Raw genomic sequence first — 17,486 nt, 5'->3', positions numbered from 1 at the left:
AGCAGTGCTGCTGGAGTTTTTAAATACCGTGTCCACTCACTGTCCACTCTATTAGACACTCCTACCTAGTTGGTTCACCTTGTAGATGTAAAGTCGGAGACGATCGCTCGTCTATTGCTGCTGTTTGAGTCGGTCATCTTCTAGACCTTCATCAGTGGTCACAGGACGCTGCCCACGGGGCGCTGTCGGCTGGATATTTTTGATTGGTGGACTATTCTCAGTCCAGCAGTGACAGTGAAGTGTTTAAAAACTCCATCAGTGCTGCTGTGTCTGGTCCACTCATACCAGCACAACACACACTAACACACCACCACCATGTCAGTGTCACTGCAGTGCTGAGAATGATCCACCACCTAAATAATACCTGCTCTGTGGTGGTCCTGTGGGGGTCCTGACCATTGAAGAACAGAATGAAAGGGGGCTAACAAAGCATGCAGAGAAACAGATGGACTACAGTCAGTAATTGTAGAACTACAAAGTGCTTCTATATGGTAAGCTGAGCTGATAAATGGACAGTGAGTGTAGAAACAAGGAGGTGGTTTTGTTATGGCTGATCTGTGTATATTATCTTAAGAGTGAAGTGTTTTAGACTGGTGTCAGTATCGACAGATGCCCAACATGAATCAGGAATCAGGAGCAAATGAATTAATTAAACCATAAAACAAAAACAACGAGCTAATATAAGGCAGATGTTACAAGCGAAACGCTCGGCTCTGAGAAATAATGTTCTAATTAGGCGTCGTTCAGGCATAATAAATATTTATTTCTACCATCTACAGACTGTGATCAATGTGTTATTTAGACGTGATGCAACACTGCTGGGCTTAACTACAGTCACACATCCAGGGCCCTTAATGAACCGGAAAAATACAATACGAAATAAATAGCATGGGATCCACTTCGACAAACAGCTATAAAAATGCATCTTCTGCCTCCCAACTGGAGGCTGATGAATGTATGGTTGATGAATAATGTAGACATGATGCTCGGATCATTAGTGCTCTAACCAGTAGACTGTTGTTTGGTCTTTTATTTATGTTTTAAGCCTTTATACTATAATAAACTTGGCTCTTTTTATGCCTTTCTGGATGCTGTGTGGTTTACAGGCCAGTTTTCGTCATCAGTTGTAATTCTAAATGCTTTCGGTGCAAACCAGTGACTATCCACCAGTTCATTCAGTAAGAAAAACTTGGACTGATTAACACTAGAGGAGGAATGGCTTTATTTGTCATATATAAAGATACACGTGTACAGTACAACGAAATTCTTTTTCCATGTATCCAAGCTCGTTTTGAAGCTGGGTCAGAGCGCAGGGTCAGCCATTGTACAGCACCCCTGGAGCAGACAGGGTTAAGGGCCTTACTCAAGGGCCCGACAGTGGCAGAATGGCATAGCCTGGATTCAAACTCACAACCTTTCGACTGATAGCCCAAGGCTCTACCCACTAGTCTACCACTGTACTCTACCACTGTACACAGATGAGCCAAAACATTAGGACCAGCCGGCTAATACGATGTCAAAACAGCAGACGTGGACTCCACAAGACATCTGGATTAGTCCTGTGGTCCTTCGACTTTGGTACATTGAAAGTGGTTCGTCCAACAGTGCATCCCGGTGGAATGTAAATGATTCCACAGATAAATGATGCACCGGTCATTTACATAATCTTTCCACTGCTTTGATGTCCAGTTTCATTTCTGGGACAGTGGTAGCCTAGTGGGTAAAGCTTTGGGCTATCTGAAAAGCTCAGAGTTCAAATCTCAGCTCTGCTATGCTGTCACTGTTGGGTCCTTGAGCAAGGCTCTTAACCCTGTCCGAAAATGCTCCAGGGGCGCCGTACAGTGGCTGACCCTGCGCTCTGACCCCAGCTTGTTTGGATATGCGAATAAATAATTCCACTGTACTGTACACCTGTATATGTAAACAAATAAACAGGCAAATAAAGGCTTTTTATTCTATTCTATTCTATTCCACTTTTTGTAAGTTAGCACGGCCACTTTGACGGTCCTGCGACTACGCAGCCCAACACACAGGGTTCGTTTCTAACAAACCAAAGCACAAAACAAGCCTGTGACCCACCCTATCTCCACCCAGTGAAGACCGAGGACCCGAACAGAACCTGACCCTGACGTGTAGGAATTACCAGGAAAGAAATGAAAACTCTGGCATGATAGATGAAGAAAGAAGACCATTGTTAGCACGCACGTGTGGAGGAGGCCACGAGAAAAAAGGGACCATTGTTGTGCCTGTGGGGACAGCTGAAAAGATAAGATTCATAGTTTTGAAGGAGGAGGTTCAGGCATGTCGCTGAGATATGAGGGTGAAATGCAGACTGAGGACACGGGGGATTTGGCAGAGGACGGTATTATTCCTGGAAAATTTTAGGCAGAACGCTTTGGTTTGGCCAAATAGACGACACGTCTAGCAGTTCCTTACTTACTGCTCTAAATATTAACATTCAGCAAATACTGTGGAAGAACATAGTGCACCTAAAGATATAAAGAAATACTAAATAAACTGATAAATTCAGAGAAAGTCATGCAAAGCTTACAAAAATAGACTTTGCAAGATGTGCAATGCACAATCCGACATCCTCACTTGCACGTCTTTGGACTGTGGGAGGAAACTGGAGCTACCGAAGGAAACCCACATGGTCAGGGGGAAGGACCCGGACCGCTCCACCTGGGAATCGAACCCAGGACATTCTTGCTGTGAGGCGACAGTGCTACCCACCGAGCCACCGTGCCACCCCCACAGTGTAAAAAAAAATAAATCAAATGAATCGAAATGTCAGTCTGACTGCTTTTTTGAGACTAGTCTAATACCACCATGGGAGGACTGCTAAGTTTGTTTAAGGGCAGTGGTAGCTCAGTGGTTATAGAACTGGACTAGTATTCAGAAGGTTGCCTGTTTAAGCCCCACCAAAGCCAAGTTGACACTGTTAAGCCCTTGAGCAAGACCCTTAACCCTCAATTGCTCCAAATCCTGTTCAGTCATAACTGTAAGTCACTTTGAATGAAAGCATCTGCTTAATGCTGAAAATGTAATTGATGTAAATGTAATTTGTGTTTTTTATAACGTCATGTTTGCACATTTGTAATATTCACGGCAGAATCGAGGTTTTGTGCTTGTTTCTTATGGTCTTATATTATTATTGTTATCCGTTGGTCTTATTTTTATTCTTACTATTCCACCCGTTTTTTTTGTCCACGTTTCTTTGTCCGCAATTTTCCAGATATCGACGCCTTCTCAACTGTAAATCGTCCAGGCCCGTTAATGACACCACTTCTTGTATACAGATTTTGGATCCGCCCGCCCGCCCGCCTTTCAACATTTTTTGCCCCCATTGTCCGGCTTTCTTCGTCCCCAATTTTCGAGATATGGAAGCCGTTCCAACTCCAAATCGTCCGGCCAGTTAATGACACCCCGACTTGGATACAGCATTTGGGTACGCACCCCAGCCCGCCTGCCACGCCCGTTTTTTTTGTCCCATTCACTTCCATTCATTTTTTGAAATTCCGAGATATCAACGCCGTTCCAAATCTAAATCGTACAGCCCATTGAAGACACCCCGACTCAGATACAGCATTTGGATACGCACCCCCACCCACCCGCTGCACTGCAATCACACTCGCATTTTCTTCAGGAAATGCACCTCTCTAGTTTATATATGTGCTTTCAGTCTTGTATTATTGAGAAAAGTAAGAGTTAATGTTTCTGTATCATCTTGATTATGGGTTTATTTTAATGTTTTAGACATATCTAGTCTTTAGGACAGCTAGGAATGATGCAAAACTCTGATTCCATGTCCTCTTCTACCCAGCCATGATCGGGTTCTAACATCCCTTTACCCCCTTTAAAAGGCTCCTTATTTGGGAGTCGGGAAGCCCTGACCAATTACGTGACATGAATGTGTCTGATAATACAATATAAACATAAAACAATTTAACAGTGTGTGTTGTATAACACAGGACTTTATATTTTTAAAGAATCTTACATAGTGAAGCAAGTTATGATCTTATAAAAACTAAAATCACACAGTGGAAACCTGGCTTCACATAAAATGACCTCTCCAGTACATGTTGGTATAGATTCCATCACGTCCTACATCAGGGTCATATCTCATCACTGCCCTCGTGTGGACACAGAGGGTAAAGCTGGAGCAAATTCACCAGCCGAGAGGTATTTTTCTTCTCCTTTACCCCCTCTGTACAGGACTAAAAGCTCATACGAGTATGAAGCCAGTTTTTAAAATGATAGGCTATTCGGAATAACCGTAATTCCTCAAAGGGTTCCGATATACGAGAGTAATGCTACCCTTCAGACGCCCCACCAACACCGCAATGCTTGTTGCTATGTGAAGGGAACACAACAAAAACACAGAGAATAACCCCTTAATAGAGCCTGGCATGAGCTCCGTTTGACCATAAACATGGAATCGGTCACATTCCCGAGGTTTTTTAAGAGCGTGCTGCTGGAATATTAAGCTTTCCGCTCCCACAAAGCCGGAGCTAATTAGATTTCAGGACCAGTCTCTGTGTGGGAAAAGGGAGGGGCAAAGGATCCTGGTGTTGCAGGCGAATATGAAAGCACAGGAGCGGAATACAGACGCAGCAGAACGAGGCTTTCGCTGAGCGCATTAAAGGACGCCGAGCGAGTCCCCGCGAGCGGGATTATTGGACGACCGCGAGAGGTCTGATTCTGGCAGTAATGACATTATGGAGGTTATGAGCACTTTAGTAAGCTGTAATATAAAAACACATCAGCGTTTACACCAGTTTAACTGAAATTAGATTTTTATCTGAGGTAGTGTGAGAGTGTGGTGTCGCTGTTTACTTTCCAGTACGGAAGTGCTAAGACGATTATGATTGGAAGGTAAACGAGGACGAGGACGGCCAGCAACAAGAAGGATGTATACAATAAGAGTATCAATTAGAGACTCAAAAAGACAGGATGCTCTAGAGCACCGTGGGTCTAAGGGTCTGGAGGCAAAACATTTAACAGGCACATAAACTTGTACGTGAACGCCCCCTTGTGGAGGCTTTATGTTACATCTAGTAAACCACAGTGGGAGCAGATTGTACCCTGTACTAGAGAAACACTACATTACGGTCGCCAGAAGTCAGAATTGACTTGGCAACAGTGAATAATAATAAAACTAATAATAGAAGTGCATTAAAATTAAACTATTGTATGAACCATCTTGATGTGATTATACACTATTTACCCAAAAGTATGTGGACACAACCATAAGCTAGTTGAACATCCCATTTCAAAGCCACAGACCTGAGTACACGGATGTGTTGGCCACCACTTTGCGGACGTCACAGCATCCTCAATAGCTTTTTTTTTTTTTGCAATTTTCCGTCAATTTTCTTTATAATTTAGTCATATCTAATTACTGTAATTGCATTACACTTCCCTCTTCCCTCTAGTAGCCGACTGCATCTTTTCACCTGCACGAGGTGAGTTCATATGCGGATGAGCCTTGTGTATGGAGAGCCTCACCCTGTCCACATTATTCCTCGACTGTGCGCAGGTCGTGGCTCTTTATGTAGCTCGTTATGAGGAACCCTGGTGCGGCCTTCCCACCCTGTATTAACAACAAGCCAATCGTTGTTCATGTGGCCGCCCAGCCCAGCTGGATGGCAGGGCTGAGTTTCGAAACGTTGTGTTCGAAATCCCAGCTCTGGTGTGCTAGCGTGTTTTACCACTGCGCCACCTCAATTCTAGGAAGGCTTTTCACAACATTATGAAGTATCTTGTAGGAATTTGTGCCCATGACGTAAGAGCATCTTTGATAAATGTGACACTCCGATTTCTTTCTAGGGTGCTCAGTAGCGTCTAGGTCAGGGCTTTAAACCGCGTCTTTATTAACCTCACTTTGTGGCAAAAGTTTGAGGAAGGTCCTTTCCTACTTCAAGTTAAAATCATACAATAGTGCTGGTCCGAAGCCTGGATAGAAATAAAAGGGTTGTGTCGGGAAGGGCATCCGGTGTACAAACTGTTTCAAGTCTGGTAAGCGGACCAGATCCGCTGTGGCGACGCCTAAATATGGGTGCAGCCGAAAGGAAAAAATAATAAACACCACTATCTATACACGAGCAGAATTTCCAAACATGCTACAATAATAAAATAAACATCCAGGCTGAACTTCATTTGGCTTGATTACATTTTCCGAATCAAAACGGCCTTGTTTCAATTCTATTTATTATGGTTTGTGGTTTACATTTGCACTTAATGAAATGAAAAGAGAAATCAGTTTCTGTCTGGATGAGTCGAGCGCATGTAAACACACTTACTGACAGCAGAAACAACACAAACATCTGGTTCTGTTTATCACAGCCCATGAGGCTGATGTAATTACAGACTGCTTTTGCATTCTGTTGCTTTTTACTTACAATCGATCTAAAAGAAAACACAGACGGGATTTGGAGCCTGGAGCAGGAGATCCAGAGCGGAGGTGCTGAATCCAGAGTTCAAAAGTGCCGGCGTTTGTACATTGTGCGCCGTTCGGGTTCCCAGCGCACCTGAGTCAGGAAATCCGTCCCCTGTAGCCCTTGATTACACAGCTCAGGTGCAGGAGAGGCTGGAACGGCTCAGCAGCCTATTTGTCAATCCTTCAAGATTTGGGCATTAAGCCGGTACTGGCATTAACAGGCGAGACTGTAGAGGAAGCTGAACACTACCGTCATTGTTCCACTGCAAAAAGTAACATTTTGGTACCTGAAAACTGAAACTATGCTTTTCCACTGGACACAGTTCAGTTTCAAAGGTTACTGTTTGCCACTCAATATAGTCCTAAACCGATAGAATCAATGGCATCAGTTCCAGTACCAAAAGTACTGTACCCATCCAGGTACCAATAGCTCCACTATGAGGACCAATGTCACCAAACTGAAATTCCAAACACTTCAGGTTTGGCACTAATTGGACCTAACAGTACTCAGTGCTGAAATCTTGCTTCTAGTTTGGACCCTAACAAGTTAGAACCAATGTCATCCGTTCCAGTACCAAACGTACGGTACCCCTCCAAGTACCAATAGCTCCACAATAAGGACCGACGTCACCAACTTTCAGTTCCCGACACTTCAGGTTTGGCACTAATTGGACCTAATGGTACTCAGTGCTGAAATCTTGCTTCTAGTTTGAACCCTAACAAGCTAGAACCAATGGCATCAATTCCAGTACCAAAACCAATAGCCATTAACCAATAGTTCCACCATGAGGACCAATTTCACCAGAATCTATACAAACCATTACAGCTTTAAAGGTACTTCTTTAGGTTTGGCACTAATTGGACCTAAAGGTTCTTCCAGGCTCGACAGCAATAGTTTCAGTTCAGTTTTAAAGAACCAAAGATTCCAGCATTTATGCCAAAAGCTCCAGGTTCTAAAGGAAAACGAGGCCCAAAAACCAACTATACTGTAGCAAAAGCTTCCACTTTTAGAGGCACCTGATCAGGCAGCATTTATTTAAATAGTAGAGTTCCACTTCCATCATGAAAGATATTGATTCATGAATAAAGTTACAAATTGCACCAGTTACATAACCAACATAATGCTGAGGGGTAGGGTGAGCAGCACTATTTAATTACAGTTCCGGTTCCAAAGACCAAGTTCCAGGTACCAGTGCTTACAGATCCAGTACCAAAGGTTCCAGACTTTATATTGAAGGTACCTGATAAACTATTAATAGTTCCAGTACCAAAAGCAACTGTTTAAGGACCTCTGGGGCAGTAAATAAGCAAACTGTTTAACTGGGGGTTCCAATATGAGTAACAAAGTTCTGGTTCTAGTGAAAAAAAAACACCAGCTCAAGTAGTGTTTCACGTTAAGCACTAACACCTAACACTTTCAGTTCCAGTAACAAAAGGCTCTGATTAAATACCAAATTAACCTTCCAGGTTTGGTACCAATGACAACTAGTCAATTGCACCAGTTCCAGAATAACTGGTTTGGCACCGATATAGCCCGATGTTACATGATTTCTAAATGCTGCAATTAGAATCAGAACGCTGTGTTCTAATCCCCAGTGAATATAAAAATTAAGCATCGTGACCATCCTGGTTTGGGTGCAAAACTGGCAACAACAGGTGACCTGTGGGCAAACCTCTGGGTAGCATTTTTTGGCACAGCTGTCAGGGGAAATTTAGCAGAAAGTGCACGAAGGCGTCGGAGGTTTCAAATTTAAAAATGTGGCTGACGGGGCAGAAAGGATCCGATGGATATAGGATTACACGGCGAGCATGGGAAAATCTCCCAGCATTGGTGTGAAACAGGGCAGCACAATGACCAGATATGTGCTCGGGTCACGCTTTTATCCAAGTCGACATGAGGTGGTCACAAAAAAAAAACCCTACATCTTTTGGGTGGCTGCTGGGATAAATGGGGCATGTAATATTTCCAGCCATCACATGCCCACCAGTACTCAGTACACCAACACGACACCACGACACGCACTCTGTATAGGTCAAAGGACATTTATATATAGCCTCATCACGCAGGCCTGCAGACAGCCAGCCGTCTCCGGTTCTGATAATATTAGAAGCGAAAGGAACGGCCGGTGCGCCCAGCATCCCGCACCGCACGCCATTAAACATACAGCCGGTGTTTGCACATCTGAGCAAGATCAAGCCGCGCAGGCTGAAATTACCTGGGCTGATTGGCATGCGGGGGGTGTACGTAGGCACCGTACTCTTTGAGAGCGCTCGGCTTTAATGTGTGCCGCGCTCGTGGGGTTTAGAAGTCGTGTTCTGTTATTAGAGGGATTGATGCCTTTTATGGGCGACTACTCGAAAGGGAAGAATGGAATGAGTTTCGAGAATCAACGCTGGAGGCAATGTCACTTCTCGCACTTCAAGACGTCGACGTGCACCAGAACTGACTTTTAATATGAAGGTGCCTGCCAAAGCCTTCAGTGCAATAAACAACGTGGCGATATTATAGGCCGGCATTTCAACCATCGTGCTATTTATTTGTTTTCGGCTGCTCTTGTGTATATATGGGGGTCGCCACAGTGGATCTGGTCTGCATACCAAACTTGGCACAGTTTTTACATTTACGGCATTTAGCGGACGCCTTTATCCAAAGCGACTTACAGTACTGTGGCAGTAGACAATCTAAGCAATTGATGGTCAAGGGCCCAACAGCAGCAACCTGGCAGTGGTGGGGCTTGAACTGGCGACAATCTGATTACTAGTCCAGTACCTTAACCACTAGGCTATAATGTTCTTACACTGGATAAATAATTGGGACACCTACTTAAAATGAAAGAAATACATTCTTTTATATTCAGAAGTACAACCATCAACTTTGATCACCATTAAGGTGATGTAGAAAGTCCTATACGGCTATTAATCTTCGTGGCAAAGCTCGTTTCTATTTGTATTTATTTAGCTGTTGATTCAAACTAAAAATGTAATTGAACAATACAGAATTATTGATCATCAATTTATTGATCAACTCTTACCTTGACCTTGCTGCCAGCGTCCGTCGTTTTTATGGGAATCGGCATCTGGAAGAGCCTCCCCACCACCGCGGAGGAGTCTGGGAAGCCACTAGGTTGCGCCGCCGAGGACACGGCGGCTTGCACCTCGTGCAGGTCAGAGAGCAGCGTGGAGTGCATGGAGGCCTCCAGTTGCGTCATGTCCCCCAGCACCTCCACGGCCCCCTGGGGCCACGAGGCCTGGGCCTCTGTGATCAGCATTAGCGACAGCAGGAGCAGTACCTTAGTCCTGCCCCCCAGTCTCGACACGGGGTGGCAGCCTGCATCCCGGAACTCCTCCAGTTTATTGCGCATACTTGCTTTTGTTTTCGCAAAGAAGGATGTCCAGTTGAGGGGGCAGCATGCACACCCCCCTCAGAGCTCCGAAGAATGAGGCTTTTGCGAGAGCACCCCCAGTCGGCCCTCTCCTTTTGTTCCGGTTGCTTTCCCTGTTCCCTGGTCTTTTGTCGATCCCTTTAATGCTTCTGAAATTCCATTGTTGAGGGGTTGCCTCCGAGACCTACGGGGAGAGAAGAGAATTCATTAGCATGCCTTTCAGTGGCAAAGGAGACATGGTGATGTGGTGAATGAATCAAAACGTCGGGCCACAATAATGGTCCTAAGCCTCGCATTCGGTCTGGTCTGAGTGATATTTATATAGTTGACCCTACTCCCCCCCCCCCCGCTCTGGATCCCTGGGTGCTAACTGGGGTTCCCTTCAAATCCTAACTATCCATAAAGAATATTTAAATGCGTTTCATCAACTAGCGATTTGACAAAGCTCTGAGGACCATGCAAAATGATCAGGAATAATGACTACAATACCCATGGTGCAGTGAGTTGGTGGTCTGGGTCATCAATACTTAGAAAAAGAAGTCCTTGGACAACTAGATTTGGAACAATATGCTGAAAACAGGGTTGCCAGATGTTCAGTTCTCAACTGTTGACAAAGAGCAAGATTTTTAGGGCCCAGGAGCTTTTCTGCGAAGTCTAGGGTTCACTTTAGATGCTATTTTGTCTGGACTACTCCCAAATTGGTCTAGAAAGTGTCAAATTGTTAGAGAAAATAGGTTGTTTTTGGAGATCTGAATGAAAAAACCCCCAACACTATTCACACAGGTGGGTAAGTCTAACCCGATTACCATTCACAGCTTCTCCAATAGTGGAAAAAGCATTAGCCATTACCAAACATGTCCCCCAGAATGCAAAGAAAAATGCATCTAGACGAGGTGGACGAGGGTTTTAAGAGGTGCTCGGTCCAGGCTGACTGACCGACTGAAGCACTTCTGAGTGGAAGGCAGGGATGAATGCCTGTCTCCTTCCCCATTGTTTCACAGGGGCAGAGAGAAAACGCTTAACTCTAGGGGTTTGTTATTCATACCGGTCCTTTCATGTGCTGAAATAGAAAAAAAAAAGCTTAAAAAGTGAAAGCTCCGAGAGAAAGAGGGGTTGGGCAGGAGGGTTTATGCATTTGAAGAGGGGGGTCGCCGTTCCAAACAATACAGATGATTTCCCCAGTGGTCGTCCCCCACCGTCAGCGCCACTCTGACCAGGGTTCGGCCTACAGGTGGAGGAGAAGAGCTGGGTCTCACGCTCAGAGATGTTCAAGCATGGTGAGATCAGAACCAAACGCCTTCATAAAAAAACAGAGCTTCTAATCAAAGCTCACCTCGCGATCCTGTAGTGCCTGTTATTCACGACCAAAACACAATCATTTGTCAGGCTTTGAAGTCTGGATCTGGTTGAGCCCGGACCTCTACACCTGGACTGGTGTGTTTTGAGATCAACAGAAGAAGAAAGGGATTACTGTGGGGAATTGGTGAGGAATAATGTTGTTTTGCCGTTTAGGGACCTCATCGCAGTTTCAGATTAAGACCTGGTTGAAAAACATGATTGGAGCTCAGAGGGAGGAACCATCGGGGGGCGGTTTTCATCTACTACCCCTGCAGCGCCCTGGTTAGAAGTTTAACCCTAGCCAGTGCTCACCGGGCCTTTACTTTCCATGTCAGTGAACACACATGCTGAATGATTGCTGGTGAATAAGCAACAGGACCAAGTGACCAAATCATTGTCTGGAATTATAATGATGACCCAGAGTAACACGTCAGTTAAGAGTTGGACGTCTGTCTTCTGTCGATTGTGTGGTTTTATAATGAGAACTTGATCAGCTGGAAAACAGGACATGAATGCTATAGCAGTCACAAATAATATTGGAAGAATCTGATACAGGGCGGACCCTGGCCACAGCCCACCTTATATCACCTGGGTTCAAAAAAATGCCTCCTGTTTCAAAATCGACGTCTTCAAGATCGAGTAACTTTGCTGCTGATTATATGATAAGAAAAATGTGACAGATTGGATTTGATTTGGAAAAATATGCTGAAAACAGGGTTGCCAGGTGTTCAGTTCTCAACTATAGACCAAAAGCTACATTTTTAGGGCCCAGGAGCTTTTCTGGTAAGACTAGGGTTCACTTTAAGTGTTATTTTCTCTTGCCTATTCCCAAACTAGTCCCGAATTCATTTGAAGTATAGACTTATTGAAAAAAATGGAATATTAAATATATCTTAAAGAGAGAAATTAGGAAACTGTTCTTATGTTTGTTTGTTTATTAGGATTTTAACGTCCTGTTTTACACTTTGGTTACATTCATGACATGACTCATTACACAAGATTGATCAGTTCACAAGTTAATATCGAACACAGTCATGGACAACTTTGTCTCCAATTCACCTCACTTGCACGTCTTTGGACTATGGGAGGAAACCGGAGCACCAGGAGTAAACCCACGCAGACACAGGGAGAACATGCAAACTCCACACAGAAAGAACCCAGACCTTCTTGCTGTGAGGCAACCGTGCCGCCCTTCTTATCATGTGATCAGCAGCAAAGTTACTAGATCTTTAAGACGTCAATTGAAAGTTGGGTATATGCATTTGAAGAGGGGGGTCGCAGTTCCAAACAGTCTAGCCACCAAGGAATTGACACCATTACATTATTAATCCAATTTGCTGTTTGTTAATATTTTTTCTCTTATGAAAGACCTGAATTGTGACCAGAATCAGCTGATTTTAGGTGCAAATGTATGAATTAGCCACTATTACTCTTGTTTAATCAAAGAAATAAGCTAAATTCACCTCATTCTACCACAAACAGTGGACTGTGAAGATCTTTAAGCTGAGTGTTAGCAAAGAGCTCCAACGTTATGAAAGAGTGAAGCTAAAAAATGGCTCCTACAGACAGAAGCTTTGGCACCACGCAGGACTTTCCCTCTCGGTCGAGGCTACTCCCTTTGTTGGAAAGGTCTGTGGTGGCTCATGCCGTTGGGTAGGATTATAAAGACGTGAGTCACTTGCTGTGTGCAAACACATTCCTCTCGTACAGAGTCACTGAACCAGCCAAGCTAAGAAGCTTCATTTCAGCAAAATGAGGGGGAACAAGTGACGCCTTGTTGAACAAATACAAACCAACTTTACCGCCATTATGGTGTTGAGACAAATAACAAGGTCCACTTCCTAATTTCTCCATTTGTTTAACACACATGGATTTGGCACTGGGACTGAAGAGGGGTAATACTTGATCCGGAACTAAACTGGGGTCCTAATTCAGACACCTCCCTACTGAATATAAAACAAACAAAGGAAGTTTAACTAGACTTAGATGGAACCTCGTTTGATTGTTGGATGGTTAAATCAGTCATAATATTGACATTCATGAATTAAAAATGTCTAAATCGAGGAGTGCCGAGATCGCAGCACTGGTGGGCTAGCTTATTTACCTCTGTGCCACCAGAGCACCCGTTATTCCAGCTCTTACCAGTGCCAATATTACAGTACATTTACATTTTCAGCATTTAGCGAACGCTCTTATCCAGAGCGACTTCCAACGTAAAGACCATTAATGTTCATCTTACACGCTACTTCATATAAATAACATCAATTATCGATCCCCCTTTTATCCAAAGCGACTTACAATCATGACTGAATACAATTAAAGCAGTCGAGGGTTAAGGGTCTTGCTTAGGGACCCAACAATGGCAACTTGACGGCAGTGAGGATTGAACCAGCAACCTTCTCATTACTACACCGGTACCTTAACCACTGAGCTACCACTGTCACAGTAGGTGATATAGTAGAACCAAACTGGGACAGTGATACACTATATGGACAAAAGTATTCGGACACCTGACCATGAACTTTCTGGTCATCCCATTTAAAACCACAGGCATGTATATTAAATTAATCCCTCTTCCCTTTGAGCTTCAAGCTCATTTACTCTCTGGGATAATTCTGGGAAACCTTTAACCTTGACCCTAACCCCCCACTATACTACCGACTAGTTCCTAGTAATGCCATGCGCCTTCCGTACTGGTGAGCCCAGCCTGGGATTCAAACCCCCAAAACGCTGACTTGTAACAATCCTATATACATACATTACAAAATACAATAAGCTGTAGTGTATACGTCCAGCTAAGCAGACAGACAGGGACAGACAGGATCAGTTTTATGAAAAGTGCTGCTTTTCCTAGTTGACCCTCTTGCTGAGTGTAGTCTGCACCCTTCGTTGGGTCAGGGGTTGTCATCACTTTCCTAATTTGGCAAGCGTGAAGCTGAGCAGCTCCAGAACGGTAGGGGAGCGCAGTGGTGATTAATGACTCCGGGACAGGCTGCGGCGCCAGAGATGTTCCAGCAGTAAAGATGGGGCACTGCTTGAAATGTCAATGGGGTAGTATGTGGAGCTTAAAGGGGCCATTTTATTACAGAAGGTCCCCTCCTTCCTTTCAGTAAAAAAAGCCAAACCAATGACATTCCTACACTTAAGCTGCAGTTTAAACCCTAAACGAGATCAATATTCATGAGCTATAATGGAAATGTGATGAAAACAAGAGTCAGACTGGTTGAAACTCACAGATCTTGTAAGTGGCAAGATGGTGCACTAGCTAAGGTGTAGAAGCAATCAAGTTGGACACTATGTAGTCCAAAAAGTATAGAGTCATTCATGTAAGTCTAAGTCTAATACCAAAGAGAATGGAGGACCCTGTTGAGTCTGGTTCCTCTCAAGGTTTCTTCCTCTAATTTTAGGGGAGTTTTTCCCTGCCACTGTCGCCCTCGGCTTGCTCAAAAGCGTCCTGGATCCTGTGAAGTTGCTGTTGCTATAAAAAGTGCTATACAAATAAATTTGACTTGACTAGGTTCGAGATTTGCTTTTCTTTATTTCAGCCAAAGTACAAGCAATCCATTCATGTGGATTCATTCAGGTCTCGTCCCATTTCATTAGATAGGAGCCTGCTTTTTTACTCAAAAGCCATCTTCCACGTTCAAGGGCACTAAACAGATTTTACTCAGATTAGACCAATTAAAGGCCTATTGGAGGATGCCCGTCATGTTTCTGGAAATCCCTGCTTTCTACCATTGAGAACAGTCTAAACACATGTGGGTGCATTCAGCTTTTGCACCAACTGTGCCAGTGCTTCCTACAGAGGCCCAGACCTGCCGCTTTAAGGGTGAGTTTTTACAGCTTGCCGCTGCGCTTCCAGTTCAATCTGATTGAACCTGTTCTCACTGGTGGCATTTTGAATAGATCAGAGGCAAACTGGGTCAAATTGTTCATATGCCACGGTGTCATGGAGTCACGGTGTGAAGAAACAGCTTCACGAAACCCTGATCTGTTCTATTCCACTTTCAATTTCGAACCACGGCATTGTGAGCTGTGAAATGAGGAGACCGAGTTTGTATTTTAGACAGCAAGCCCATGTTTACTAATCCTGGAACGCATGGTTGTGTGGCTGTGTCTTCTTAATGCTTTAATAACGTTTAATGCGCCCTTTGATTAGAGCAATACAGTTTCATTAACCAAATGATTCGAGTCCGGAATCTCATCGGGAGCGGGTTGGTGTGTTTTACGGCTGCGTCGCTAGCTTTATTGTGAGTGTGTAAATTTGGGACCTGACTGAAAATGACTATGTCGACACAACACAGAGACGCATGGGTTTTGGTGTGGATTAAACCATAGATCGACTAATAAATCATTAATATACACATTTTTAGAAAAGAATACCTTGTTCAAATTCAACTCATTTGATTAGATACATGTACCAGCATGTGTGGGTGGTGATTTATATTTTACATGTGGTCACCTTTAAATTTTAATCACCTCAATATTCTGAACAGGTAACTAAATATCATAAAATTACTATATTTATTCATAATAGATAATCAAAGACTATGTTATCCCAGTCCCAGTGTTATTACTGTGTATTAGATATAATAACTATCCTCGTTGTTAGCACTTCTGTACACCAACAGTAACAACGTTTTTTCCATCTCCCACTTGCCGCTGATCAGTATCTGAGGTCCAAGTGGAAAACAGAAATGTGTGGACACCCGATAGCCCTGATAAAAGAGAGAAGAAAAACAAACACCAAAGATCTCCAGCGAAAAACCTGTGGGGTGGAAAAAAATAAATAAAAATACACCCAGTCTATTGTTAAATTGGAAGTGCCCTTGCAAACACTCGGGTCCCCACATGCCAGCAGAGCAAACATGAACCAGGCGACCCGGAGGTAATGCCGATACTCGAGTAAGGGGTGCGGCGGCCACCTTGACTCCGGCAACAATAGGAAGCCTTTAGTTTCTCGTGGTTTATTACCGAGATCTCGAGTTACAAAAGCCACATGTGGGCAGAGGAAAATATTAAAAAGCTCGTACGCAAACAGATTACGCTGCACTCTGCCGAGCCCACGAATTCCTTCACGCGTTCATAAACACTAAGCTTATTAGAAACAATGAGCCGCTGACCTGTAATCGAGAATTAAGCAGGTTCGTGTCTAATAAGCAGCTTTTGGGAAATGAAATGTGTTTAAATAAAGGCTGTAAAAATGCTGTTTTACGTTTCTCAGAGTTAAGCAGAATGAACTGTGGGAAACTTTGTAAACACGTCAGCGAAAAAAAGGTTGACCATTTTAATCCATCATGTGATGATTCCTTAAACAGATCACCTCAGGGCAGGGGTGGGCAATTACATTTTCGAAGGGGCCACATAAGCAACTGGGACTGTTGTGGAGGGCCGGACCAATAAGGTGAACTTAATTCTGCTCAATATTAATTTTATCTCTTTATTTACATTTTCAGCATTTAGCAGACGCCTTGATCCAAAGTGACTTACAGTAAAGTTACAGTATACAGTCTGAGCAATTGAGGGTTAAGGGCCAGCAGCAACCTGTTGGTAGTGGGGCTTGAACCAGAGACCTTCTGGTTACTAGTCCAGTACCTTAAGCACTAGGCTACAACTGCCCACTCTTTATTAAAAGCAGTAAATTGTGCAGTTCTAATAAGCTGTTAATGTTTAGATGACAATTAGAAGTAGGCAGAGTAAAAACATCAACATTATTTTACTATTTAAACAAACAAATGCAAAAAAACAAAAACAAATGTGAACAAAATGTGCAGGTTTTTAAACTTCACACTATTTTGTTTTGAGTCTAATTACCTCATTTATTTTTCAGTCCTTTGTTATTGTTGGATATTCTTATTAAAATCACAGAGCTGGTCCTGACTGCTTCAGTTCTGGACGTGTTAAACTTTATAAAAAGTCCTTGTTGCTTTTGCAGTTTAGTTAGTGAAGCTTCAGGTGTGACGCTCCGCATCGTTCATGTTCTTGTATTTCTCAGTTTAGTACCATAACAGCGATTTAAACCCTACATTGTGATCGTTAAACAGCTTTACACCTGACTTCAGTTAATAAATACTTCAGAAGTTCACGTCTTGTTAAAAACTCGACCGTCAGTCACACTCAGTTCTGTTCGCATTACGGTGAAGCTGATACACTCTCACACACGTAAAACGAAACGGATATTTAAAGACACGGCGCTCCCGTCAAAATCAATCCTGTTATATTGCATGTTTGATGTACATTTATTTACGTCTAATTTTTAATTGCCACGAACCTCATGCGGGCCGGTTGGGGATGTCTCGCGGGCCGTACAATGCCCAGGTCTGCCT

At 43.5% G+C, this 17,486-nt stretch overlaps 1 protein-coding gene across 2 annotated transcripts in view; it reads right to left on the bottom strand.

The window, feature by feature from the left end:
* Positions 1-17,486, bottom strand: part of dag1 (dystroglycan 1) — a 47,251-nt gene that overhangs the window by 2,988 nt on the left and 26,777 nt on the right. For both annotated transcript variants that reach the window (XM_062986634.1, XM_062986635.1), the window contains one exon: positions 9,472-10,006. In XM_062986634.1, coding sequence (XP_062842704.1) covers positions 9,472-9,801 — 330 coding nt within the window. In that variant the 5' untranslated portion in view covers positions 9,802-10,006. The remainder of the gene's footprint in view (positions 1-9,471; positions 10,007-17,486) is intronic.

Source organism: Trichomycterus rosablanca, chromosome 24 (assembly GCF_030014385.1).
Source record: "Trichomycterus rosablanca isolate fTriRos1 chromosome 24, fTriRos1.hap1, whole genome shotgun sequence".
NCBI lineage: Eukaryota > Metazoa > Chordata > Actinopteri > Siluriformes > Trichomycteridae > Trichomycterus > Trichomycterus rosablanca.
The sequence above is the reverse complement of the archived record's forward strand: the minus strand, read 5'-3'. Positions and strand labels throughout refer to the sequence as shown.